Raw genomic sequence first — 26,054 nt, forward strand, 5'->3', positions numbered from 1 at the left:
GTGATGAATTTGCCAGAAGAAGGTCAAATATCCAAGACTGAAAATTATTGACAAAAATTTTTTTTTTTGACTTTGCATTGTTCTGTTTGGAATGTGTTTCTGGCAAGCTCTAACGAGTTTGGTACCGGATGGCGCGGGGTTAACCTGAGTAGTAGACTGAATCACAAATACGTATGCCTTACACTTTATCGAAAGAGATTGAAGAGATATGGTTATCTGTATTGGATATGCCTTACGTTAAGGCTTTCCAAAGGAGAAAACAGCGAAAACATCGAAACATCAAAACATCCGAAAACATGTCGTAGTTTGTACATTTCTGTAGAAAAGCACACCATGGTACAAATGAGCTATTAAAAAATTGGTTGCCCAAATGTATATCCAAACGTTGCAATTGGATTTTTGTGTCAAAGATCCAAGCATGTAATTGGTGAAATTTGCCAAGTGGATGATTCATGAATTGGTTTTATGATGTGTTTAATTCCTCGGAGTTTTTTCAAGTGATTTAATTAGGTGTTCTTTTTTTTATCAGCCATTTTCGGAGTGCAAATCCCATTGTTCACCGATGAGTAATACTTTGGAGGCAATATTATTTTATGCATAATTGATGATTTCATCCCGTTGTCTATTGGCGAGATAGCCAGTTATCAAGATTTCATGTTGACTACTCTTCCCCTCTATACTACAGTCCCCTCCGATAGACCATCTGTCAATTCTCAAACATACTTCCGTACGCAGGATGCAACATACGATATATTTTTCTTAACAAGGATTTCAGAATAGGCACAGCAATAAAATCACCCATCATACCAAATTCAAACTCTCGGAACGTTGAAAAAAAACCCTGAGTGTCTGTAATACAAAACCTCACAGGTCCGTTTACATTTTTTAATTTGTACATTGTTTATTTCCAAAATTAATTTTAACCTTCTTCTCTCTCGGGGATTCGGAGTCCATCAACTAGTAAAATGCCACCCACGGAAAATTGTACGATCTCGCATAGTGTGCAGGACACACATTCTCCTTAATTTAGTTTTCAAATCTTCAACCTTCATTGTTGTTTTTAATCAAACGTATATAAAGACCAAGATTATTTTCCCAATTGAGAATTCTACAAAATTTTCTTTATCTTGTTACTTTTCACTTTTTTACTTTTCTTGTTTTTTTTGTTGTTTCTTTTCTAAGTACCTATAAATTAAATGTCATCGGTACATAAACACAGCACTCATGATGCCGCAATCGGTAAATTGAGAAGAGATTCAACTGTATTGGGTCAGATGAACAAAATCTTGGTTGCCAACAGAGGTGAAATTCCTATTCGTATCTTCAGAACCGCCCATGAATTGTCCATGCAAACTGTTGCTATCTACTCCCATGAAGATAGGTTGTCCATGCATCGTTTGAAAGCAGACGAATCCTATGTTATTGGTAAGAAAGGCGAATTCTCCCCAGTTGGAGCTTATTTACAAATTGATGAAATCATCAAGATTGCCAAACAACACAATGTCAATATGATTCACCCAGGTTACGGGTTCCTTTCTGAAAACTCAGAATTCGCCAGAAAGGTCGAAGAAAGTGGAATTGCTTGGATTGGTCCAAGTCATAAGACAATTGATGCAGTTGGTGACAAAGTCAGTGCTAGAAACTTGGCTTTGGAAAACAATGTTCCAGTCGTTCCAGGTACTCCAGGTCCAATTGACTCCGTTGAAGAAGCTGAAGCATTTGTGGCCAAATACGGATTCCCAGTCATTATCAAAGCTGCTTTCGGTGGTGGTGGTAGAGGTATGAGAGTTGTTCGTGAAGGTGATGATATTGCTGATGCCTTCAAGAGAGCCACTTCTGAAGCTAAAACCGCTTTTGGTAATGGTACTTGTTTTGTTGAAAGATTCTTGGATAAGCCAAAGCATATCGAAGTTCAAATTTTAGCTGATAACTACGGTAATGTCATTCACTTGTTTGAACGTGATTGTTCTGTTCAAAGAAGACATCAAAAAGTGGTCGAAATTGCGCCTGCTAAAACCCTTCCAAAATCAGTTAGAGATGCTATTTTAACCGATGCCGTCAAATTATGTAAGAATGCCAACTATAGAAATGCCGGTACTTGTGAATTCTTGGTTGATGAACAAAACCGTCATTATTTCATTGAAATTAACCCAAGAATTCAAGTCGAACACACAATTACTGAAGAAATCACCGGGGTTGATATTGTTGCTGCTCAAATCCAAATTGCCGCTGGTGCTTCATTACAACAATTAGGTTTACTTCAAGATAAGATAACCACTAGAGGTTTTGCAATTCAATGTAGAATCACTACTGAAGATCCAACCAAGAATTTCCAACCAGATACCGGTAAGATTGAAGTGTACAGATCTGCTGGTGGTAATGGGGTCAGATTAGATGGTGGTAATGGATTTGCTGGTTCTATCATTTCTCCTCATTATGATTCTATGTTGGTTAAATGTTCCACTTCTGGTTCCACTTATGAAATTGCCAGAAGAAAGATGTTACGTGCCTTGATTGAATTCAGAATTAGAGGTGTCAAGACCAACATTCCATTCTTATTGGCTTTATTGACCAATGAAACTTTCATCACTGGTAACTGTTGGACTACTTTTATTGATGATACTCCATCTCTTTTCCAAATGATGAGTTCTCAAAACAGAGCCAACAAGATCTTGGGTTACTTGGGTGATTTGGTTGTTAATGGTTCTTCCATCAAGGGCCAAATTGGATTCCCTAAATTAGCTTCTGAAGCCACCATCCCAGAAATCCACGATCCAGCTACCGGTATTGCTATTGATGTTCACAACACCCCGGTTCCAAGAGGTTGGAGACAAGTTTTACTTGAAGAAGGCCCAGAAGCATTTGCCAAGAAGGTTAGACACTTTGACGGTACTTTAATCACCGATACCACTTGGAGAGATGCCCACCAATCTTTGTTGGCTACCAGAGTTAGAACTATTGATTTGTTAAACATTGCTCCAACTACTGCCCATGCTCTTAGTGGTGCTTTCTCTCTTGAATGTTGGGGTGGTGCTACTTTTGATGTTGCTATGAGATTCCTTTATGAAGATCCATGGGTCAGATTAAGAAAATTGAGAGCTGCTGTTCCAAACATTCCATTCCAAATGTTACTTAGAGGTGCCAATGGTGTTGCTTATTCTTCATTACCAGACAATGCCATTGATCACTTCGTGGCTCAAGCTAAGGAAAACGGGGTGGATATTTTCCGTGTTTTTGATGCCTTGAACGATTTGGACCAATTGAAGGTTGGTGTTGATGCCGTTAAGAAAGCTGGTGGTGTTGTTGAAGCTACCGTTTGTTACTCTGGGGATATGTTCCACAAGGGTAAGAAGTACAACTTGGAATACTACTTGGATGTTGTTGACAAGATTGTTGCCATGGGTACTCATTTCTTGGGTATTAAAGATATGGCTGGTACTTTGAAACCACAAGCTGCCAAATTATTGGTGACTTCCATTAGAGAAAGATACCCAGAATTACCAATCCATGTTCATACTCATGATTCTGCTGGTACTGGTGTTGCTTCGATGAGAGCTGCTGCCCATGCGGGTGCTGATGTTGTTGATGCTGCTTCTAACTCTATGTCCGGTATGACTTCTCAACCATCCATCAGTGCTCTTTTGGCTTCTTTGGAAGGTGATAGAGAAACTGGTCTTTCTGAATCTAAGGTTCGTGAATTAGATAACTACTGGGCACAAATGAGATTATTATACTCTTGTTTCGAAGCTGACTTGAAGGGTCCAGATCCAGAAGTTTACGAACACGAAATTCCAGGTGGTCAATTAACCAACTTGTTGTTCCAAGCTCAACAATTAGGATTAGGTACCAAATGGGTTCAAACTAAAGAAACTTACAAGATTGCCAATAAGCTTTTGGGTGATATTGTCAAGGTTACTCCTACTTCCAAGGTTGTTGGTGATTTAGCTCAATTTATGGTTTCAAACAATTTATCGGCTGAAGATGTTAATCAATTAGCTGCTGAATTAGATTTCCCAGATTCTGTTTTGGATTTTATGGAAGGTTTAATGGGTACTCCATATGGTGGATTCCCTGAACCATTAAGAACCAATATTTTGGGTACCAAGAGACAAAAGTTGAGTGCCAGACCAGGATTAACTTTGAAGCCAGTTGATTTCTCCAGTGTTCGTGAAGAATTGGTTTCTAAATATGGTGCCAACAAGGTCAATGAAACCGATGTTGCATCTTATCTTATGTATCCAAAGGTGTTTGAAGATTACCGTAAGATTGTTGACAAATACGGTGATTTGTCAGTATTACCAACCAGATATTTCCTCAAGCCAGTTCATATCAGTGAAGAAATTGTGGTTGAGATTGAACAAGGTAAGACTTTGATCATTCGATTATTAGCCATTGGTGAAATTCTGGAAAGAACCGGTACCAGAGAAGTTTTCTTTGAGTTGAACGGTGAAATGAGATCCGTTACTATTGAAGACAAGACTGTTTCTATCGAAACTAAGACTAGACCTAAGGCTCAACACTCCAACGAAGTTGGTGCTCCAATGGCTGGTGTTGTTATTGAAATCAGAACCGAAAAGGGCCGTGAAGTCAAGAAGGGTGATCCAATTGCCGTGTTGAGTGCCATGAAGATGGAAATGGTGATTAGTTCACCAGTATCTGGTCATGTGGGTGATATATTGATTAAGGAAGGTGATTCTGTTGATGCTAATGATTTAATCACCAGTATTTTGAAGTAATAGAATTTGATTTGTTTTTATGAGAGTTAAAGCATGACTCGGTTAATGTGTAGCTTGCTTTATATGTAGTTATTAGTTTGTTTATTTAAGAGATTTTAGATGAGACTGATTCTATGTAGATATGTAGCCTGTTATTTGGGGCACGGCAATATGCTGCCGCTATATCGAATTCCTGTAGCTAGACACATTGCTAGAAATGGCTAATGTGTTGATAGCTTATAATGCTTTTTCTTGGCTCAAGAAAAAAGAAAACCACTTTATTTATGTAAATACCAATTCCTCTCTATTAACACACACACACACACCAGCTCTAAAAGAAATCAAGTTGCATAAAATATTCCACAGTTCTACCTTGTTCGAGAATAATCCAAACCAAGCTCTTTCCGTCTTTTTGCTGCTCTATCAGCACTTGTTCCCTGTGTTCGTTTTTGTTTATATCTATCCAATTCTTCCGTTAATTGCACATTAACTTGATCTAACGTCAGTATTTGTCGTTCTAATTCTTCTTCTTCGTCTTCTTCAGGATCTTCAAAACCATACTCTTCCATCTCATCCAGTATCTGTTGTTCTGAACATGCCTTACGAAGTATAGATCCATATTTTGATATTAGTTGTAATGATTTATCACTGGCTAATTTGACAGATTCAATGTCACTGCCTGTTTTCTTGATTGTTTCAGATAAGGTCGCCACAGTTGAATTTATGCGTTTAAGACTAGCTAGTTCTCTCTGAAGAGCTATATCTCTGGCATTGGTTGATTCCATTGTAGCAGAGAAGGTACCGGATGATGTGTTATGTAGTATGTAAGTTTTGTTTACCTTTTTGCTATCACCAATTTGCGCGCACCAAACGTAGGAATGAAAAAAAAGGAAAAAACCCCTCCAAAAAAAAAATAAAACTTCTTATAGAACGACTACTGACCAAAACAAAGATGAGTGATGTAAAGGAAGAAACTCCAGTTGTTAACGGAGACACTGATTTATCTAACCTCATGCAATCACTTCCGACGCGATGGGAAATAGAATTGGAATTTGTTCAATCGCTAAGTAACATCCCCTATGTGAACTATCTTGCTCAACAGCAACACCTTCAAGATCCCCAGTTTATCAATTATTTGAAATATTTAAAGTATTGGCAAGAACCTCAGTATGCAAAGTATATTGTGTATCCTAATTGTTTACATATACTTTCCTTACTCCAAAATGAAGAGTTCCGTAAGAATATAGTTAATCAAGAGTTTATGAATACTTTAATGAATGATATGGTAAAGAGATGGCAAGAAGATGATGGAAAAGATGGTGTTTCTCCAATTAATTTTGAAATTAGAAATAATAACCATCAAAGCAATCCCGATAGTTCTATGGCAGAAAGTAGTACGTGAAGTTGATACGAACTTTAATCCTGAAAGTTGGCGTCATGAGCTATGCTCGTTTAGAATATGGTATTACTTCGCCGCTCTGCCGCTCCCCCGCTCGGAGCCATGTTTCAGAACCCCCAACAGTTTATTTATATTCGCGTTGTATCTGCACCCGTGTAAAGTTGCGAAGAGTGATAATGTTGTGAAATTACTACATTTTTAAGCGGTTGTTTAGTCTAGAACGTGTCAATACCGAGAAAAATGTTCAAGTTTTGACTAAGATTTAGTAAATTTTAGAAGCAGGTTTCGCAGTGTAACAAACAATGTGGCTTTTAAACTTTTAATTAGCAATTGCAATGCGAAGTTGCTAAAAACGGCTTACTCGGGCTGAGTAATGGAACACATTAATTCATATGATAGATCGAGAGATCTCTATAAGAGCAAATGTTGCTTATGTCTAAATACATGATGTAATAATTACAAGCACAACATAGTGCATGTGTCAGATCTGATATATCGCCTGATCCCAATTACGTTTGATTTATTTTTTTTGGCTAGTTAATCATCTACATTTTTAGTAAATGAATGTCGCAAAATGTCGGTAACATGACTATTTTAACATGCGTTGCGTTTATTCAATTTCTTTCAAAATATTGCTGTCATGTACCCAAGGCAGAATATTTAACTGAAGTAGCCCCGAATCAACCCTATTTACTGTTTACGCGTTCCTCACCGAGAATCCGATGTGTCAATCTTATATCTCTTAACTACCATTCACTGAATATTTAGAAAGCTCTAGAACCAAGTTTATAAAGAAAACAAAATATTCAACAATGACCACACAAGGCATTTCTAATTCCAACTCGGTATATCATGTAATTATTAACCTTAATTCTCTGCCATCCCTTGAAAGTTAAAATTATCAGAAAAAATTGAGAGCCTTGTCATGTATTTTGCGCAAATAAGAAAAAAAAAAAAATATGAAACCTATTGCAGACTACCTCAAACAACGACATTTTCTCGTTTGATGACTTGACAGAATGTGTTTTGATGGTAAACAGTCTATAAAAGTAGAGTCACTATGAGTACAAAATCGTTCTAGACGATCGTATCTTGTTCGCTGCAAGTATCACTAACCCAGAGATTGTAGATGACCGATTTTCTAGAACTATCATGTGGTCATTGTCTTGACAAAAGAAACAAGGAGGATTCCGTATGATGACGCAACTAAAAATATTAAAAAAAAAATAAATAAAGTTTCTTGGCCGCCAAATCTTTCTCTAATGATTAAAGAAATTAAACTATGACCGCCGTATCGTGGAAAAAGAATAAATACTGATGATGTTGTCCCTCTTTTCCAAAAATAATCTAGTTTTCTCTTTTGCAACTAATTGTAAGTTTTACCTGTTCTAGCTATTCAATGAAAAAGGAAAGACAAGCTTCCAAGTGTTCCGGAGAGACCGACCTTTCCCATAAAGACGCAGAGTCTCATAAGGAATCCGAATCTTCATCACTACCTGAAGACTCAGAGAAAATTTCTCCACCACCTCCCAGTAAAGCTAAAGAAGCCTTTAATAAACTAGCCAAGGATGTCAGATCTGTTACATTCAAACAATTCTTACGTTGGCTATATAGTCTGGCTGCAATAGCAATCTACTGTTTTGTCTTTAGTCTTACCCAAGCAATATTATATTCAAAATACCTTTTTTGGCAATTTACTGATAAATATGCAATAATTGTTGTTTGCATATGTTTTGTTTACTTGCTTGGCCTTTCTTATGAACGTTATAACCATGTCATATATAAAAACGAAAAATTCACAATATCCTCCAAGAAAGAAAAACGGGCAGATTTCTTAATAGTTGGAGTTGGGAAGAAATTATTGTGGTTATTTTTGTTCGTCATAACTGTGTTACAAGTTGTTGTTCTCACCCAGGGTAAATTTGATAATCCATTCAATATTGATGCCGATTTCAAAATCTTTTTCAATCCTTCTCATTCACAAAGAGCTACATTTTTCGCTATAAAGCTAGTAGCTATTGTTTTCAGTGGATTGTTACTATGTGTGTGGTGGTCAGCTGATATTTCCACCATTTTCTTGGCTTTTATCTCTGCCAATATTATTCAAGTATTGATTGCTATTGCCTTGATTCAAATTAATCTTGATTTAATAAATTTAACATTATCCCGACCTGCCAAGAAAATGCACAATTTATTTATATTGACTGGTTGTTTTTTGATCGGTCAATCAATGATTGGTGTGGTGATTCTGGTGTTAATCAATGATAAGAATAGATTACATGAATTAATGGGGTTGTTACTTTTCTTGTATGATACTGTGGTAGTCTTATTAGGTCTTTTGTTGTTAAGTTGTACCATTTTATCTGGTGTCAAAGAGGGGTACCACCCTATGTTTATTGAAGAAGTTCCAGTTAGTATCCCAATCTTGTTTGGTTGTGCTGTTGTCATGAGTCTTCTTTGTTTTGCATGTACTCGTTATTTCAGAAAGAGAACATTAACCACTAATCTCTTGGTTGAAGAATACGATTTAATGGGATTAACTGATTACCAAAAGCAAGGTTGGGCTAAGTTAATTAACTTAAATAAGAAGTACAATGCTGGTATTTCGGGTGAGCATATTGTTTCCTTGATGGAAAACTACAGTCATTCTAGTTTGGAGGGTATGACATGCAAGATCCTTAGAGTCTACAGAGATAAACCCCATGAAACTCCCACCAAACCAGGCGCAATAAACAAATTTATTAAGAAAAAGATCGAAGAGAAAGCGAAATTAAACACTGCATTCAATGAATTAGACCGTGAAGCAGTATTGTTTCAAAATGATCCTAATCTGAAAGAAGAAGAAGAAGCTGACCCTCTTGAAGTCTATAAACCAATTTCCAAGAATGCCTTAAAAAAACTCCAGAAGAAGAGCAAACAAAAGAAACAAGCTATGGACCTTAAGAGCTTGGAAGCAAACACAGAAAAGTTCTACCAAGAATTGATGGAGACCGAAGCATTAGTGTTATTGACTGTCATTGAAGAATTTGATTTATGTGAACGTATTCCAGGAAAGGTTGGAACATTCTTGGGCAAATACTTTGGTAAGAATGGGAAATACCCCATACTTGTTGTTAAGTTTGGTTTATTGGGTTTCCATTGGCCATTCAAGAGATCTACATTCTATTGTAGTGCCACTAAGAAACCGGTTGCTCGAGGTGCTGCCGTTTTATACACTCTTTCAGAATGGAACAAAAAGAATGAAAAATGTACTGTACTTATGGATCCTTTATATTCTGATTATAACTTCGAAGAAGGTGTGACTTATTCTGGATGGTACAAGATTAAACTTCCAAACTCCCATATTATTGACCTTCGTCCGTTCCGAAATCAAAAACCAACCGATTATTTTAAAGCTATTAAATATAGAACTCAAGAAAATACTTTCAAACTGGCCAATGGTGAAGTTTGGGAAACTGATCAATTCAATTATGAAAACTGTTCCCTGATCATCAATATGAATTTGAATATTGCTAATAATAGAGCTCTGTCGGGACAATCCTCCCAATTAATGTATCCTGACTGGGAATTCATTTCCAATTTAGGAAACTATTCGAATGAAAACAAATATAGGACTTTACTTTATTTAAAAGTTGATGGTAAGATTATTGCCTCATGTGTCATTTTCAGGTTAGGTGAAACCATGACCTCAGATATACAAGGGTTAGATCACGAAACTTCTAAGAAATATAAAGCATATTTTGTGATGATGCAAGAAGTTATTAGGATGGGATTAGAAGAAAAGGTCTCGTTTATTGATTTCGGACCAACTACTGAAGAAGCCAAGGTTTCGATTGGTTGTAAAGTGGTTCCATTGACTGGATGTGTATATCCAAGAAATGCATTCATGGGGCCAATTATCAAATTTGCTGCTAGTAAAGTTGATGTTTAAACAAAAAAAAAAAAACAAAAAAATTTTTTTTTAACAAAATTTTTATATATTATCTACAAGGCTTTTATAGTTAAGAAAAACATTAATTTATTGACTAATTACCTGATTTGTTTTTGTAGTTGAAGAGTTCATAATTTGTAGTGGCATAATCTTAAAATTTTTTGCAACAATTAACTTTGAGAAAAGTTCCCTTTCGTACGTACGACCTTAATCAGGAAGAGCCGCACCGTTTTCTTCATTCATTCCTCCCCCCAAAAGTAGCCACGTACGAAAATTATGAAATTTGCCATCACGACTTTCTTTTACATATCCATATAATGCCAACGGTGTATGATCGACACTTCAATCAAGTGAGGAATATCGCTAGACATCTCCATAATCATTATCATATAGCAGCAAATGAGTTACTCTTTTTACTGTCCTTCATAATAAATTTGGTGCTTGGAAGACTTATCCATTGGACAGCACCACAAGAAGAAGTGTATAATTACTATACCGACAAACGAAATATCCTTAATCAATTATTTGTCAAGAATGGATGGGCCTGGACTACAATTGTTATAGTTGTGTTTTATGTGAGTATTTTGACTCAATCCAGACCCAGAAAAAGCAAAGTTATTAGAGAGGCGGTTATCAGATATGCAGTAATTACCATGTGGTGGATATTATTCACACAATGGTGTTTCGGATTACCTATAATGGATAGGATATTTGTGCTCACAGGGGGGAAATGTGTGGTTGAAGATCCTGGTCGTCATGTCAAATTATTTGCAAATTTAGGGAATGGCAAGAGTGTATCAAGTACAATCAGTTCATATAATTGTAAGCGAATCAAGGGAAGCTCTTGGGAAGGAGGTCACGACCCTCTGGGACATGTTTTCTTACTCATACACTCATCACTTTACTTGTTTCTTGAAACTGCTGAGTATTGGCCAGGATGGGGTGCATTAATTAACCTGATCTCCCTGGTTGTGCATAATCATGAAAAGACTATAATTGAAAAATTGAAACAGTTGGCGATTTTAGGGGTAAAAATACACCCCCAGTTGTTAGTTATCGGTATGATCTCGTTTTGGTGGTTTATGTTACTTACGACAAATATTTACTTTCATTCTATTGCCGAGAAATTAGTGGGGATGGTGTATGGTTATCTCGGCATTGTTGTCGTGTATTTCGTCCCCAGGATTTTTCGTCAGCAAAGCCAAATAGGAAAGAATTAGAGTTGAGAACGCTTCTTCATAGAAAAATTAAATGTGTAGATTCTAATAGACAGATAAGTTCGTTAAAGCAAACTAAAATATGACCACGCGATTCTATCGAGATGTCATTCAACAAAGATACGAACCATGTAATTACTTCTTTGTGATATATTTATACCCATTGGGTGACATTTGTTCTATGGTTCCAAAGGTGTCTCACATTCCAACCTGATCCAAATGGAAACAATTGCATTGTTTTACGGGTCGAGGAATGTTAGCCCACTATGCAGGCAAGTAAATCTATGTGAGATCTTCCTCAAATCTTACGTTGTTTTGTTTTGCAAAATTACTGTAGCGATTAGCCCCTTTCAGATTCGTCTAAGTTGCCGGCTGCCTAATCGGGAAAAATTAGGTTACGAAACGCGCAGAAGACAGCCAAAAAAATTTAAAGTTTTTTTCTTACTCGTGTAACAAATTACAACACAAACAATAAGATCCAATACCATAAATGTTCAAGGGCCTAATTAGCATTGTGTCGAGAACGAAACGAAACCAAAAAGGAGACGAAAAAATATCGACGACGTGACGCAAATACAATGGATTTACCTGTGAAACAATGGTTTGCAAATTATATACTTTCGTGGCTGCCTCCTTCTCTAATTACACCATTTTTTTTTACAACACCTTTTATAATTTTTATCACCCCTTTTACACGAAATCTTCTTCAAGTCACTCCTTCTGCTTTCCTTGCGTTATATCCTGCTCATAGACTTGCACTGTTTATCCTTACAACTAGTTGCTGAACACACATACCCCCCCTGATAGAAGTCTATACAATACTATTGAAGTTTCATTCTCGTTTTTTGGCAGCAGTCTTTTTACAATCAAGTTCACTACAACAGACCCACCCCAACCACCACTTACAAACCAAACTGCATAAGTATTAAGGCGAACCAATATATTCTATTTCCCCTCAATGTTTATACAACTACTACTCCTTCACCTTTTGGTGTTGGTGATACCTACTTCGGCTGAAATATACATGGGTTTCCCATTCAATGAACAACTACCCAACGTAGGAAGAGTCAACCAAGACTACAGTTTCACCATGGCCAATAACACCTACAGATCAAGTACTGGCGCTTATATCAACTATGAAGTGCAGGGATTGCCTGACTGGTTAAAGTTTGACTCAGGTTCAAGGACATTCCTGGGGCAACCTACTCAAGATAATGTCGGCACCTTTGAAATCACCTTGGTAGGAACAGATACTCAAGATTCTACTACTCTTTCCAACACTTATCAAATGATGGTTTCTCTGGACCCAGGATTAAAATTAACTTCCCAAAATGCCATCACCAATGCAATTGCTAAAGTCGGCCATACCAATGGTGGCAATGGTTTAGTTGTTAAGGAAGGTGATAATATTAATTTGCAATTCGACAAGTCCATCTTTGAATCGGACCCAAACAGTAACAATCCAATTGTTGCCTATTATGGTCGTTCTGCTGACAGAAGTCCCTTACCAAACTGGCTTCAGTTCAATAGTGACGATCTTTCATTTTCAGGTACTGTTCCTCATGTTACTTCCCAAAATGCGCCATCATTTGAATATGGTTTCAGTTTCCTTGCTACGGATTATCCAGGATTTGCTGGGGCTGACGGTATTTTCAAATTAGTCGTGGGAGGACATCAATTAAGTACTTCTATCTCTGGACCTATTAAAATCAATGGAACATTAGGTGGAGATATCGATGTTGATGTCAAGAGTTATATTATGGACCTGGTTTACCTTGATGGGAACTTGATCTCCAGTGATCAAATATATCGAGTCACTACTGATAATTTACCCGATTTCTTAACGTTTGATGAAAATGCTGTTAAATTCACAGGTAAATTCCCAGAAAAGCAAACTTCTGACCAAGCTATTGTTCAAATTATGGATATTTATCAAAACAAGGTTCAATTGCCTTTTTTGTTTGTTGCTGATAATGATGTTTTCACCGTCAAAGATATACCTAATGTGAATGCCACTAAGGGGCAATTCTTTGAATACTCGATCAAGCAATATGTTCCCGACAATGTCAATGTTACAGTTGATTTTGATAACGGATGGTTAAACTATGTCGAAAACAACAAAACATTCGTTGGTATGACCCCTAAGGACTTTGATTCTTTGAAAGTTAGTGTAATTGGAGAATTGAATGGTAAGGAACAAACTAGTGAATTCTCAATCATTGGAGTCAAGAAACAAGCAAAAATTTCTCCTACTTCCCATTCTTCAACCAAGACAAGTTCTACCAAATCCACCACTAGTGCTAGTGCTACTCAAACACCAGACTCAACTGAAACCACCTCTGATGCAAGTGAAACTAGTGATGCACCAGCCCCCACCAACCGTTCTGGAATGACCAAACCAAGAGCTCTCGCAATTGGTCTTGGAGTCGGTCTTGGATCGTTAGCTTTGATTACTATTGCAATTCTTTTATTCTTTTGCTGCTTTAGAAAGCCAAAAGATGATGATAACAAATACAATTCAGACCCCGAATCTGGAATGGGAAGAACTATTTCCCCACCACAAGAAGTAAAGTCTACTGTTCCATTGACTAAATTCGAACAATTCAAGCATGATTCCGATCAAAAATCTACTTCCAGTTCAATCACCCATGTTCCTGATGATGCCAGCAGTCATTATGAAGATTCACGTCAACATATGCCTCCACCACCACCAATTCACGGAAGTTCAAATACCAAGGCTGGTGATGATGGTAGAGGCGTAGTTAAATCATGGAGAGCTAATGCTGATTCAGACTTGAAGCGAGCACTGGGTGCTTCGATGAGTACTGTTAATACCGAACAATTATTCAGCGTCAGATTAGTGGAAGACCAATCCAATCGTAACTCCACCGCTTCCTCACACTACTTGAGCAATTCTCCAAGTATAGGGAACTTGGTGCGAGATATTTCTGGTAATATTCAAAGGTTAGATAGCGATGGAAATATAGTGGAGACATATAACCGCGAGGGACAGTTGATATCGTCACGACCATCATCCAACGCTAACTTGTACGATGTCACTGAAGAAAACACCCATGATATGACACAATCCACACAACGTGCAGGTTCTATGGACAATTTACTTTCCAAGAATAATGACACAAGTTCGAGTGAACTGGAAGTAGCCAATGAGAAATATCCCTGGGGATTTGAACCTAGTGAGAATGTGGGTGCAAAATTAGTGGACTTTACCAGACGAGGAAGTTTAAAGGATTCAGCAAGAGAGCCACAGAATCGCTATATGGGACAAACAGCTCAAATTCAAGAAAATGACGATAGTGATTACTAAGATTGATTTTTTTTGTTAATATGTTTTTTTTTTTCTTCCTTTCTGTATTATCCTTGGGGTTTTTCTAATTTTTCTAATTTTGAAAATAGTGCTAGTAGATTGACTATTAGTTAATTAATTATTACTGAAATATAAACTATAAAAAATAATAATAAACAAAAAACTAGTGCTCTATAAAACTTTAATCCTTTTTGTTTGGCTTTGGCAAAGTCTCGACGTAACCGGCAGTATCTTGAGCTCTTCTTCTACCACCAATATAAGCCATCATTTCTGAATAAGTTTGAGGAATAACTGAACAGAATCCTTGTTTGTCTTCGTGAGGAACAAAGAAAGAGTAAATAAAAGTACCTGCTTCTTTCTTGTTTTGTGATTCCAAATGCTGAATAAATGTGTCAACTTTAACTTGAATTAAAGTACCTGGTTCAGAAAGAAACGCGTCTGGATTAGAACTGATCTTGTTGGTTGATGGAAGCTTGAAATCAAATGGTGAATCTTGTTCATGAGAGGTGGTATCATCATGAAGATGTTCAGTATAAGATACAGAGGCAACCATAGAACAGACGGATCCTACTGGAACTGGAGCTTTGAAAGTGGTGGAATCTAAAGAGACAAATCTTGGTCCGGCCGATGAGAATGATGCAGCGGTACAATAAGCAAGTTCAAATGTTTGACGAAGTAAGTAACCACCAAAAATCATATATGAATGACGGTTTCTGTATTGTGGTTGCATGAATAAGGTTGAACTCATACGTGTATCCTTCATGTAGGAAATTCCCGTTTGTAAAGGTTCGGGTAAGTTGGCAGATGATTTCCACATGTGATAAATAACGTTTGATTCTTCAGGGGTTGGGGCAATCATGGTTGGGTTCTTGGCTGAAAGTTTCTTTTTGGCATTATGAGATTCAGCTCTTCTATAATCAATCCAATCTTGTTCAGTAACTGGGAGTAATCTGTTAATGGCAAATGATTTATGAGTAATTGGGTTACGAGCAACAAAGGTGAAGTTTGCAGTTAAAAACACATTATCCATAGGTAAAGTATCGTGGTTGATAGTTTCTGGTAATTCATCTTCAAAGGCATAACCACGTACAGTGATTTCCATGGAGGATCTACCAGTCCATGATACAAACCCAGCAAGAACGAAATTATAATTGACAATTTCATCAACCTTCTTGACCATGTAAATTCTATCAACACTGGCAGTGACATTCACTGGTTCGGCTGGTGCACAGTGACGATAAGCAATTCTACCAGCAAGGGCGTCTAAATCTTGAAACAATTGACCGGCACGTAATCTACCAAAAGCATTGATATAAGCATCACAAAGCCATTCATCTTGTTTGAAAGGCAATGTCAAGTATGAAAAGGAGTCGGCTCTAGTTTTTTCACCAATGACTGTGGTTTTAGGGTCGACGTAAGCAAAGGAATCTATCACTTTACCTTCGGCCAATTGCTTTTCTCGTTCCTTTAAAGCTGCTATCCAAGTAGCTTTGTTTGGATTAGTTTGTTTGTCACGTAAATCAGCAAGAATTGTAGCTGCTGCATCGGCCGCTTGAGCCGGTTCAGCGGATCCGGCAACATCTGGTTGATGAAAATTGTGAGTTAATGAGCGGAATGGGAGGATTCTTTTAGCGATAGCAGGAACCCCCTTATAGGTTATCGATCTAGAAGTGAGAGTTTTCAACATTGTAATTTAAGTTGTGTGTGTGTGTGTATGTGTGTTCAATAAAGAGACAAATAATGTGACAGGAATTTCAAATCGGTGGTGGAAATTGACTATTTATATAATAAATGAGGAGAAGTTGGTGTTTTCGCCGAGCGAGCAGAATTGAAAAATGATGAGCTATAAATGCACCGGGTGTAAAATTGACAGAGTAAAAATAGTTATGCCAAGCGATGGAATTGCTGTAAAATGACTCACAGCAAGGGATGGGAGGACAGGGGACAGGGGGGGCGGACAACAAGGTGCAAAGGAAACCCGGAACATTCATTAAGAGTAGACTGTGGTATGCGCGTTCTAGAACGGAACAACATTGGAATGTGTGGTGCAAAACGATAAGCATTTTATTTTTTTTGTTTCCATACGTCCATTGTTGTGACGGTTGAGCTAAATCTGCCAACATTTACGATAGAGGGGTTAACAAGATGTTGGGATACCCAAAATCATAAACCTAATTTGTGTAAGGCGATTATCAAGTGAGGGGGAGAACGACGACGAGAGAAGTGATCAAATTTATATTTATTAACTCCAATTATCGTGAGTATGCCATCATATATGCCTCTTACAAAAGCTGGATCACCAGCGAGTTATTGTTAAGATTTAGCATTTGTAAGCAATGTTGCTAAATATGCACGTTACTGCGAGTTATTGCTGCATCGTCTAGGAATATTTGCGACAATTTAGACACGATAGGCTTACCCGGTGGCTGTGGGTCTAGGATGACTTATACAGTTTAATCCGTTTATCACCGGGATAAATGTGCTTTGTCACGCGCACGACCCCCTGTATCAATCCATCACGTGACACAACATAACCAGTAAAAGTTGATATACAACCTGCGAAAATGTATTTGACAATCTCGGAGGTTTAATCCCGACGGGGGACGGATGAATGAAGACCGCTCGCTGCCAAAAAAAAAGTTACAACCAACGAAAAATTACTTGATGGGATTTGACAACCACCACATTAAAGATCTTAGTTTAGACCCTAAATTTTTCTTTAATTTAGTCTTACCCAGGAAATTGGAAAATAAGCAAAGATGAACCCAACTGCTAAGAAATTGACCTCCTCTGTCGCCAAGACCGCTCAATTAGCTGCCCAATCATTAAAATATAACAAGCAAAGATCAGCTCTTGCTGCCACTGCTACCGCAGCTGCTGGTCAATACCAAGCTTTACGTATGATGGACATGCGTTCTGCATCCTCTGCTTCTGGCCCACAAACCATGACTGTTAGAGATGCTTTAAACTCTGGTTTAGCTGAAGAATTGGACAGAGATGACGATGTTTTCTTAATGGGGGAAGAAGTTGCTCAATATAACGGTGCCTACAAGGTTTCTCGTGGTTTATTAGACAGATTTGGTGAACGTAGAGTTATTGATACTCCAATTACCGAAATGGGTTTCACCGGTTTAGCTGTTGGTGCTGCTTTACACGGTTTAAAGCCAGTTTTGGAATTCATGACTTTCAACTTTGCCATGCAAGCCATTGATCAAATTGTTAACTCTGCTGCCAAGACTTACTATATGAGTGGTGGTATTCAACCATGTAACATTACCTTCAGAGGTCCAAACGGTGCCGCTGCCGGTGTTGGTGCTCAACATTCTCAATGTTATGCTGCTTGGTATGGTTCTATTCCAGGTTTAAAGGTTTTATCCCCATACTCTGCTGAAGATTACAAGGGTTTAATCAAGGCTTCTATCAGAGATCCAAATCCAGTCATCTTTTTGGAAAACGAAATCGCCTATGGTGAATCATTTGAAATGTCTGAAGAAGCTTTATCCTCAGATTTTATCTTGCCAATCGGTAAGGCTAACATTGAACGTGAAGGTACTGATATCACTATTGTTGGTCACTCTCGTGCTGTTAAGTTCGCCGTCGAAGCTGCTGAAACTTTAAAGAAGGAATACGGTGTTAATGCCGAAGTCATTAACTTGAGATCTATCAAGCCATTAGATGTCCCAACTATCATCGAATCTGTCAAGAAGACTAACCACTTGGTTACTGTTGAAAACGGTTTCCCAGCTTTCGGTGTTGGTTCTGAAATCTGTGCTCAAATTATGGAATCTGAAGCCTTTGACTACTTGGATGCCCCAGTTGAAAGAGTTACTGGTTGTGAAGTCCCAACTCCATATGCTAGAGAATTAGAAGATTTTGCTTTCCCAGATGAACCAACTATCTTGAGAGCTTGTAAGAAGGTTTTGGGTTTGTAAATAAGACAAAATCTGTATTTATTGAGTGCACGTGAATAGCTCAAATCTATACTGTGGACAACTGGTTACAATTACGTGCCTCTCTCACTTCCCTCTGCATTTTGTATATTTAGAAAGTTACACCATAAAAAGAATAAAAAATAAAGGAAATATAACGAAGCAACCTGCTGTAACTATGTAGATCTGTACCGTTGTAAAAGCTTGTCTAAATCTGGACCCCGTCAAAGTTAATTTTTCCCCTTGGCATTTCCTTGGCCCTAAAAACCAAAAAAAAATAATAAAAAATAATAATAAAAAAAAAATTAGCTGTACACATTTATTTTCGTTAGCCCCCACATAGCTTGTTAGACCAAACATACCATTACATCATGTCAGAAAAGCATCGTCCCATTGATGGAGTGGCAGGTAATCTTCATGTCAACCTCAATCATGCTGCATTTGATGAAGAAAACAACGGGTTTCTACCATATACAGACCTTGATAACAAACCACTTTCGCCACGTCCCTTACAACCAGAGGAAAAAACCACGACGCCGTCTGGCAAACTCGATGCCAAGGATCGCAAGGCCTTCTTTATACTAGTAATGTTGTACTGTCTCCAGGGTGTTCCTGTTGGATTAGCATTTGGCTCGATCCCCTTCATATTGAAATCCAAATTGTCATATTCTCAAGTGGGGTTATTTTCCCTCGCCGCATATCCTTATTCGTTAAAATTAATATGGTCTCCTTTTGTGGATTCGATATATCTGAAGAAATGGGGAAGGAGAAGGTCTTGGATTATCCCAATTCAAACAATTTCAGGGTTAATGTTACTCTCATTAGGTTATGTGATTGACGATTTGTTGGAGGATGCTACAAAGTATTTGTTCCAGATTACCATTTGTTTCTTTATGCTTGTTTTCTTTTGTGCAACTCAAGATATTGCTGTTGATGGGTGGGCATTGACTTGTTTATCACCAGGAAGTTTGAGTTTCGCAAGTACAGCCCAAACCATAGGGATAAACACGGGTTACTTTATGAGTTTTACCATTTTCCTTGCATTAAGTTCTCCTGATTTCACCAACAAGTATTTAAGATCAATTCCTCGCGATGACGTAGGGTTGTTTTCATTAGGTCAATACCTTACATTTTGGGGATGGATGTACCTTGCGGTTACCTTGATTGTGGTGTTGTATGTGCCAGAAGACCCCCCACATTTGGTCAAGATCAACCAAGATAAGCGTGTTCAAGAGAAGATTTCTCAACAACAAGGAGTTTACAATAGTAACAAATGGAAGGAATTACAAAGTGTTTATTTATCAATGTATAAGGTATTGCAATTACCCAATGTTCAAACGTTTGTTGTGATATTGTTAATCCTGAAACTTGGTTTTCAAGTTAATGAAGCAGCTACTAATTTAAAACTTCTTGAAAAGGGATTATCCAAAGAAGACCTTTCCATTACTGTGCTTATTGACTTCCCATTTGAAATGATTTTCGGGTACTATGCTGCTACATGGAGTACAGGAAAATCTCCATTAAGACCATGGATTTGGGGATATATAGGTAGACTTGTCGCCGCTATGCTTGCCCAGCTTGTGGTGTACTTCTATCCTAAATCAGGTAAAATCGGGACTGGATACTTTATTGCAATCATCCTTCAACATTTACTTGGATCATTCATGTCCACGATTCAATTCGTTTCCCTTTGTGCCTTCCATACCAAAATTGCCGATCCAGAAATTGGTGGCACTTATATGACCACTTTGAACACATTATCTAATTATGGAGGTACATGGCCTCGAATTTTCATATTCTTATTAATCGACAAGATAACAGTCTCACATTGTTTATTATCAGATCACCCATTCTTAATCAGCAATGACGTGGCCAAAGAAAGATGTTTGGAAGATGGTGGGATAATTACGATTGTTCGTGATGGATATTTCTATACAAATGCTGGATGCATTTTATTAGGGTTGCTTATATTGGCATGGGTTAAACGAAAGGCTACACACTTGCAAAGTTTACCTAATTCTGCATGGAGAGTGACAAAGGCTAGCTGAGTAGCTTCTATAGACTTGGATTGTACTATTTAGTTTCATTATACATTATAGACTTGATTCTGTCCAGTGGTTGTGAAGAGAATAAAGCAGAAAAGATTTCTTGATTCATAACTTTATTACCTAATATACCCCATCTGATTGTCCTAAGATAAAGCAGTTTTTCTCCACAAGAAAGGCTTGTTTCAACTTTACACAACTGGCCACCAACAACCTGCGGGTAGGTGGGAGAGAAACCAATTGTGATTTTGGTGCAAGTTTAAACCCAGACTATCACTGTAGATCCTATCAAGTCAGTACAACCCAATACAGCAATTTATATGACTGCCACTAAAATATATTTGTCCAATTAACATTCGTTGAGTTATCAAGACTTTCTGTATTAACGAGTGATAAGTTCTCAGGCCATTATATGCTACAATTATTTGCAATACAGTGGGCGAGTTTGGTTTCAAGTTTCGTATTAATTCAACAAATTCAATCATTGGTAAAACCATTGATAATTGTTTTCGGTTAGTTGCTTTTGCAAAAACCTCTCCCGATTGTGATTCAAATTCTAAACTAATTTTGCTGAACTCACAAAAATGAACTTCAAGTGTTTTTCAACTTATACAAGTTGAACCCATGTTTTGAATCCCGGATATAAACTAGTTTTACTTTCTCCCTTCGAGATATACTCAATTGTTCAAGGTGATTAAATTTCTTTGACAAATTATGAACCAGGCGGCGCAATACGTTACGAAACCTTAGCAATCGAAGATTTTGAAATTTTAGTATCCTGGCCAAGTGTCCGTCAGGCCAAACTGCCAATTCTATAACTTGGTTGAGAAAGAATATTATCAATGTGAGTGCTTCATCAGGTAATGGGCATAGACAGCTATGCTCTAGGGGTTCGAAGCTTTCCATTATTTGATAATATGATGGTTACTTTTAGTGATGGTTATACCAAAGGATATCTTATGGCTGGAAAAACTGGCACCATACAACCATTAGTATCTTGTAGTAAATCGATTGAGTCTTGAGTGATCGCTTGTGCTAGAATTGTATTAGTTTGCTAAAAACTAGTGGCTAATTTTTTTTTTTTTGCAGCAAATGACAAGTTTTTAATTGGCAAGAATACAAAAACTAAAAGCTTACAAGAGTTTCCATTTACATCAGTGGTACTGTGGATTATCGCAATATTTCTTACATTAGATATTATCATTTAAAAAGTTTATTTGAACAGCTAAATAACAATATATAGTGATAATTGAACGTAATATCCCAACAAATCAATCAAATCAAAGAAATTCCCAATAGAGCTAAAAATGAGACCCCCACAGTTGAAGCACCATTTTTGATTGCAGTGTTAATCGCACTCTTGACTTCAGCAGCTGCGGAATCATCGCTGCCCGAAGTAAATGAACCAGCTGCTTGACAGATTAACAGTTTGAGCTCTTTAGGATCATCTACTTCAACAGGTAAACTAATCTGAAACTCATCACAGTCAGTCACACAATTGATATAATCCTTAAAGAACTGGTCATCAAATTTGCAGACACATTTAGCCACTTCTAAAGTGTCATAATTTGGAAAATTAGGGAAACATTTCTCTAATTTGGTTCCTGCACTTTCACAAATAGAGCATGAGTCTCTTTTAAGTATCTTTGCAAAGTTCACTGCATTAAATTCGTGAATTTCGGTTGCGCAAACCAAGGTAACAGAAGTTGCTAAAATTGTAGTGCCAAGTTTCATTATAAAGTGTTGATAATGGTGAACTCAAAAAAAAAAGTTTATTGGTATTACTGACTTTTGGAGTAATATTTATATGATTTCTTTGAAGCATCCCGTAAGAAGGAGGCAGAGCTTCTATATGGCACGTTGACATTCCATAAAACTAAATATAGGCAGTGTATAGTATTTCGTAAATGTCATGAGCCCTAAAAATAAGAAAAAAATAGTTTTACACTATATGGAAATTCCATTCTGAAAATAACTTGAAATTGATTGATTTACGTTTACGTAAAACAGCTTACTATCTGAGATATTTTTGGACTACTGTGCTGTTCATTAATTACGAGAAGTGTTGGATTGTTTAATTTATTTTTAGTTCCAGACATGACCTCTAAGCCTTTGTAGATATTTTCATTTCAAGCTATGCCAGGTACTAGCCACCATGTCTCTAATGAGTGTAAGCTAAACCAAGTAACTATGAGAATGTATAGTAAAACTACTTTAGATACAATACAATACAGTATCAATATATTTAATTCTGTCTATATAAAATGACCATAAAGTTAATGCAAGATTGGGATTCTATCACCATCAGTCAGTCGACCCAACATACTGTCCGAACCAGCGCTATTTTTCCAATAATAGTCATCATGCAAGAAATCACTAGGCAGGAAGGGCACTTTTGACCCATCATTTAATTTCTTACCTACACTACTTGCATGTCCGACAATACTAGGGATGAAACTCGTGGGCAGCATTGCGGCGTTGGTACTCCCGATATTTGTGTCTATTGAATTAGGGTATCGTTTAATTGATTTGGCAAGGCGGGAAAACATCGTCTGAGTGAATTGTTCTTTTGATGGAGAGTTCAACGATGAGGATATGTAGTGAGCCGGTGGTGGGGACACATAGCTGGGGTATGATGACTTCATTATTAGCGATGTTGTTTCTGAATTGGGAGACTGGGTTAATTTACGTCCGCGCGATTGTTGCGATAATATAGGAGCAAGAAAGTGGTCGTGGTCCATTGTGGTGTCTTCAGTTGGGTGAAAAAATTCTTGCAGGTCGTAAATTGGCTGGTTACGCGTATACCACGAAGGTTGTCTTGTCGACGCAGATAGTCTTCGTGGATGTCTAATTTGGGGTTGATAAATGTGGGTTTGGTAAAGGATGGTAAGGTCGAGAAGTATGGTGATACCTGATGCAATTATTAATGGGAGTTGTCGCTGCAACACTACTCCAAATGGTTCGTCTGTGTCTTGAATATTGTTGGTGTATGCTAACAAGTATAAGCTCAACGATAACGATACAACGTAAAATAAATTGCTAAGGATATTCAACACTAGGAAGTTCTTGGAGATGCCTTTGGCTGATTTATGATTAAAGTTTTTCACCACCTGGGGTATTCTTGACGATACCAATAACAATGCATTGGCTAGCGAATTGCCATTCACGTTAATCTGCTCGGGTATTTCCACAGGACGTGCATGAACGGTTGTGATTAGTGAAGGCACAATAATTGCCTTGAACAACGGTGACGAATAGGTTATATGATGATAGTAGTAATATTGTAATAGCAATAGACAATCTAGAATGCAATAGTACAAATATAACAATATTTGGTAGTCCAATGAAGATTGTAGAAGGTTAAATACATCTTGTATAAGAAGTATGCCAATGAATGATACTGACAAATGATGAAAGGATTTGTTGCGATGTACTTGAATGATCTGGGGTATGAATGCGATTAATGAGAATGTTAATGAGACAAATGCCGTTGCCTTGTATGCAGTGAATATTATGGGATAAGGTGGATCGAACATGTCTATAGCTTGCAGTTCTGCAAAACGACTCAAATCGGGTGAAGTGGATATATTTCTATGTGGGGGTGTGTGTGTGCATGTGTGACGTATTGTTTTTCAGTCTACCTAGTAATACTAAACCTAGTTCATTTCACCTGATATGACAATGAGATAATTTTAAAGTGGCAAAATTAAAATTAGATCGTTTGATTCTTATTAGTCTGTAACACTGTACTACTCCCCCCTTTTAAAAGTGTCCTCAATTGTTCAAGGGAAAAAAAACAAAAACGGAGGCATCTGGCAGACAGACAGACAGACAGAGAAAAACACGATAAGAATTGAGGAGGGTGTCTATGCAGGATCGGAATGAGTCAGCTGGGAGCCACACTTTTTTATTTGACGAGAGGATATTCAAGAATGTAAACAGAATTCTAACTATACGACTGCTGTATAAATAACACAACTACATTCTTGTAACCGCGGATGGTGGGCTTACGTCATAAACTATTTGTATGTTTACAATTGTAAATAATTTGACAGAGCTTTACCCAATATTAGATCTGGCACAATGATCTGATAAGCTTATTCTCATAGTTCACCAATAACCAGTCGGGTTGTCACTTCGGATGTTCTAAGCTTAGTATCCAATACATATATGTCATTGAATTAGCTTGATCTGAATCCTTGGTTCACCAAATAAGATCAGGTACGCGGTAGTAGCACTAGCGCTACGCGATACGTGAGCCCAACCAAAAAAAAAAAAAAAAAATCAAAGTGATTTACATGGTGGCAGTCAGAATGTATACAGTACATACACACAATGGTTCTTCTAGGAGAGATCGTGCAACTGCAACAGTATTTCTCCCGACTTACTACCGGAATACCATCATTAGACCAAATATTCATCACCGGAACTGGAAACAACCAATCTCTTACAAACAAAATCTATGACTTTCAGACAGCACCTAGTTGTCAAGCCATGTACTTGGTGACTAGTTCATTAATCATGTCACACTTGCTGAATGAAAAGTCAGTGATTATTATAGACACTTTAAATAGATTTCCTATGAAGTTCATTATTAAACATCCGAGCTTTAAGAAGGAATGGCTTAATGATAAGTTAATGCTTTATGATCGAGACACATTTTCTAAATTGTATGCGTTTTTTATATACAAGAAGGATATACCGAAGAACTGCATGATTATAATCAATGATTTTCACGACTTGGTAGAGCTTTATAAACTAGAGATGTCATCAGTTTACGAAGAGCTTTTGTTGAAACATCATATAGACATGAATGATACGTACTTGCACAATAAGAAGACCGCTGATAATTTACTAATCCCTGAGTTGCCTTTCAATTCAGATTTGATTAAAGTTAGTCCTATAGCTAAGTTTGAATCTCATGTGAAGATACTATTTAGCAAATTGATTCAAATATGCATCACCCAAATGCTGCCGATTTTCCTATTGGGACACTTGGATACAAAGTTCCAACCATATAGAATGAAACCCACATCACAAGCAAACTCGTCACAATCGTCCCTTACCGAAAAGGGAAGAGTGGTATTGACTCCACACAAGTTTGAGAAAATATCTACTCGGATTGTATTCTATAACGATTGGTATCACAAGACACCGCACTTTGACGAAACAGTCAAGTCCAACTTTATCAATGAAAATAAGCTTAGAATGGTATCTGCTGCAAGATTAGAACTACCAAAACAAAAACTAATGCATCACCCGGTGTATTTTGCCGTGGATGACAAGTTCTACCATGATAAACACTTTGCACTTGACAACAAGTCATACTCATTGATTGATCTTTCAGCAAGTACATCAGATCCCGATACCGATGTTGATATCCCATCGTCTCCCATTGAATATGAATCTGTACTAGATGTTAGTGCTAGCGAAGGTCCTCAAGATTTAAGTGCTACCATGTGAGTGTATTTTTTTTTGTACCTGCATATA

The 26,054-nt window shown here is 37.4% G+C and overlaps 13 protein-coding genes across 13 annotated transcripts; 9 read left to right on the plus strand and 4 right to left on the minus strand. All coding sequences in view use genetic code 12, as the record gives it.

Moving 5' to 3' along the window:
• Positions 1-1,196: 1,196 nt before the first annotated feature.
• On the plus strand, positions 1,197-4,736 carry PYC2 (pyruvate carboxylase 2; the record flags this gene model as incomplete). Its single annotated transcript, XM_007373002.1, has 1 exon — positions 1,197-4,736. One exon carries the CDS (start codon positions 1,197-1,199, stop codon positions 4,734-4,736), a length of 3,540 nt encoding a protein of 1,179 aa, XP_007373064.1.
• Positions 4,737-5,083: 347 nt separating this feature from the next.
• Positions 5,084-5,500, minus strand: DUO1 (Duo1p; the record flags this gene model as incomplete). Its single annotated transcript, XM_007373003.1, has 1 exon — positions 5,084-5,500. One exon carries the CDS (start codon positions 5,498-5,500, stop codon positions 5,084-5,086), a length of 417 nt encoding a protein of 138 aa, XP_007373065.1.
• A 147-nt stretch (positions 5,501-5,647) lies between these two features.
• SOH1 (Soh1p) lies at positions 5,648-7,008 on the plus strand (the record flags this gene model as incomplete). Its single annotated transcript, XM_007373004.1, has 1 exon — positions 5,648-7,008. One exon carries the CDS (start codon positions 5,668-5,670, stop codon positions 6,115-6,117), a length of 450 nt encoding a protein of 149 aa, XP_007373066.1.
• A 374-nt stretch (positions 7,009-7,382) lies between these two features.
• On the plus strand, positions 7,383-10,139 carry SPAPADRAFT_69822 (uncharacterized protein; the record flags this gene model as incomplete). Its single annotated transcript, XM_007373005.1, has 2 exons — positions 7,383-7,646; positions 7,962-10,139. The coding sequence occupies 2 exons, from the start codon at positions 7,514-7,516 to the stop codon at positions 10,043-10,045; spliced, it is 2,217 nt and encodes a 738-aa protein (XP_007373067.1).
• Positions 10,140-10,349: 210 nt separating this feature from the next.
• On the plus strand, positions 10,350-11,329 carry SPAPADRAFT_58864 (uncharacterized protein; the record flags this gene model as incomplete). Its single annotated transcript, XM_007373006.1, has 1 exon — positions 10,350-11,329. The coding sequence occupies one exon, from the start codon at positions 10,363-10,365 to the stop codon at positions 11,263-11,265; it is 903 nt and encodes a 300-aa protein (XP_007373068.1).
• A 649-nt stretch (positions 11,330-11,978) lies between these two features.
• AXL2 (Axl2p) lies at positions 11,979-13,028 on the plus strand (the record flags this gene model as incomplete). Its single annotated transcript, XM_007373007.1, has 1 exon — positions 11,979-13,028. A coding segment is annotated over one exon (742 nt), but the record flags the coding sequence as incomplete, so codon positions are not given.
• Positions 13,029-14,771: 1,743 nt separating this feature from the next.
• SPAPADRAFT_133086 (uncharacterized protein) lies at positions 14,772-16,277 on the minus strand (the record flags this gene model as incomplete). Its single annotated transcript, XM_007373008.1, has 1 exon — positions 14,772-16,277. The coding sequence occupies one exon, from the start codon at positions 16,275-16,277 to the stop codon at positions 14,772-14,774; it is 1,506 nt and encodes a 501-aa protein (XP_007373070.1).
• A 993-nt stretch (positions 16,278-17,270) lies between these two features.
• On the plus strand, positions 17,271-18,648 carry PDB1 (pyruvate dehydrogenase (acetyl-transferring) subunit E1 beta; the record flags this gene model as incomplete). Its single annotated transcript, XM_007373009.1, has 1 exon — positions 17,271-18,648. The coding sequence occupies one exon, from the start codon at positions 17,350-17,352 to the stop codon at positions 18,520-18,522; it is 1,173 nt and encodes a 390-aa protein (XP_007373071.1).
• Positions 18,649-18,856: 208 nt separating this feature from the next.
• On the plus strand, positions 18,857-20,709 carry SPAPADRAFT_58867 (uncharacterized protein; the record flags this gene model as incomplete). The annotated part of the gene is made up of 1 exon (XM_007373010.1): positions 18,857-20,709. The coding sequence occupies one exon, from the start codon at positions 19,539-19,541 to the stop codon at positions 20,565-20,567; it is 1,029 nt and encodes a 342-aa protein (XP_007373072.1).
• A 66-nt stretch (positions 20,710-20,775) lies between these two features.
• On the plus strand, positions 20,776-21,634 carry SPAPADRAFT_58868 (uncharacterized protein; the record flags this gene model as incomplete). Its single annotated transcript, XM_007373011.1, has 1 exon — positions 20,776-21,634. The coding sequence occupies one exon, from the start codon at positions 21,428-21,430 to the stop codon at positions 21,584-21,586; it is 159 nt and encodes a 52-aa protein (XP_007373073.1).
• A 205-nt stretch (positions 21,635-21,839) lies between these two features.
• SPAPADRAFT_48633 (uncharacterized protein) lies at positions 21,840-22,298 on the minus strand (the record flags this gene model as incomplete). Its single annotated transcript, XM_007373012.1, has 1 exon — positions 21,840-22,298. One exon carries the CDS (start codon positions 22,296-22,298, stop codon positions 21,840-21,842), a length of 459 nt encoding a protein of 152 aa, XP_007373074.1.
• A 466-nt stretch (positions 22,299-22,764) lies between these two features.
• Positions 22,765-24,331, minus strand: SPAPADRAFT_58870 (uncharacterized protein; the record flags this gene model as incomplete). The annotated part of the gene is made up of 1 exon (XM_007373013.1): positions 22,765-24,331. The coding sequence occupies one exon, from the start codon at positions 24,098-24,100 to the stop codon at positions 22,841-22,843; it is 1,260 nt and encodes a 419-aa protein (XP_007373075.1).
• Positions 24,332-24,899: 568 nt separating this feature from the next.
• SPAPADRAFT_131769 (uncharacterized protein) lies at positions 24,900-26,027 on the plus strand (the record flags this gene model as incomplete). The annotated part of the gene is made up of 1 exon (XM_007373014.1): positions 24,900-26,027. One exon carries the CDS (start codon positions 24,900-24,902, stop codon positions 26,025-26,027), a length of 1,128 nt encoding a protein of 375 aa, XP_007373076.1.
• Between the last annotated feature and the right edge of the window lie 27 nt (positions 26,028-26,054).

Source organism: Spathaspora passalidarum (assembly GCF_000223485.1).
Source record: "Spathaspora passalidarum NRRL Y-27907 unplaced genomic scaffold SPAPAscaffold_1, whole genome shotgun sequence".
Classification (NCBI taxonomy): Eukaryota; Fungi; Ascomycota; class Pichiomycetes; order Serinales; family Debaryomycetaceae; genus Spathaspora; species Spathaspora passalidarum.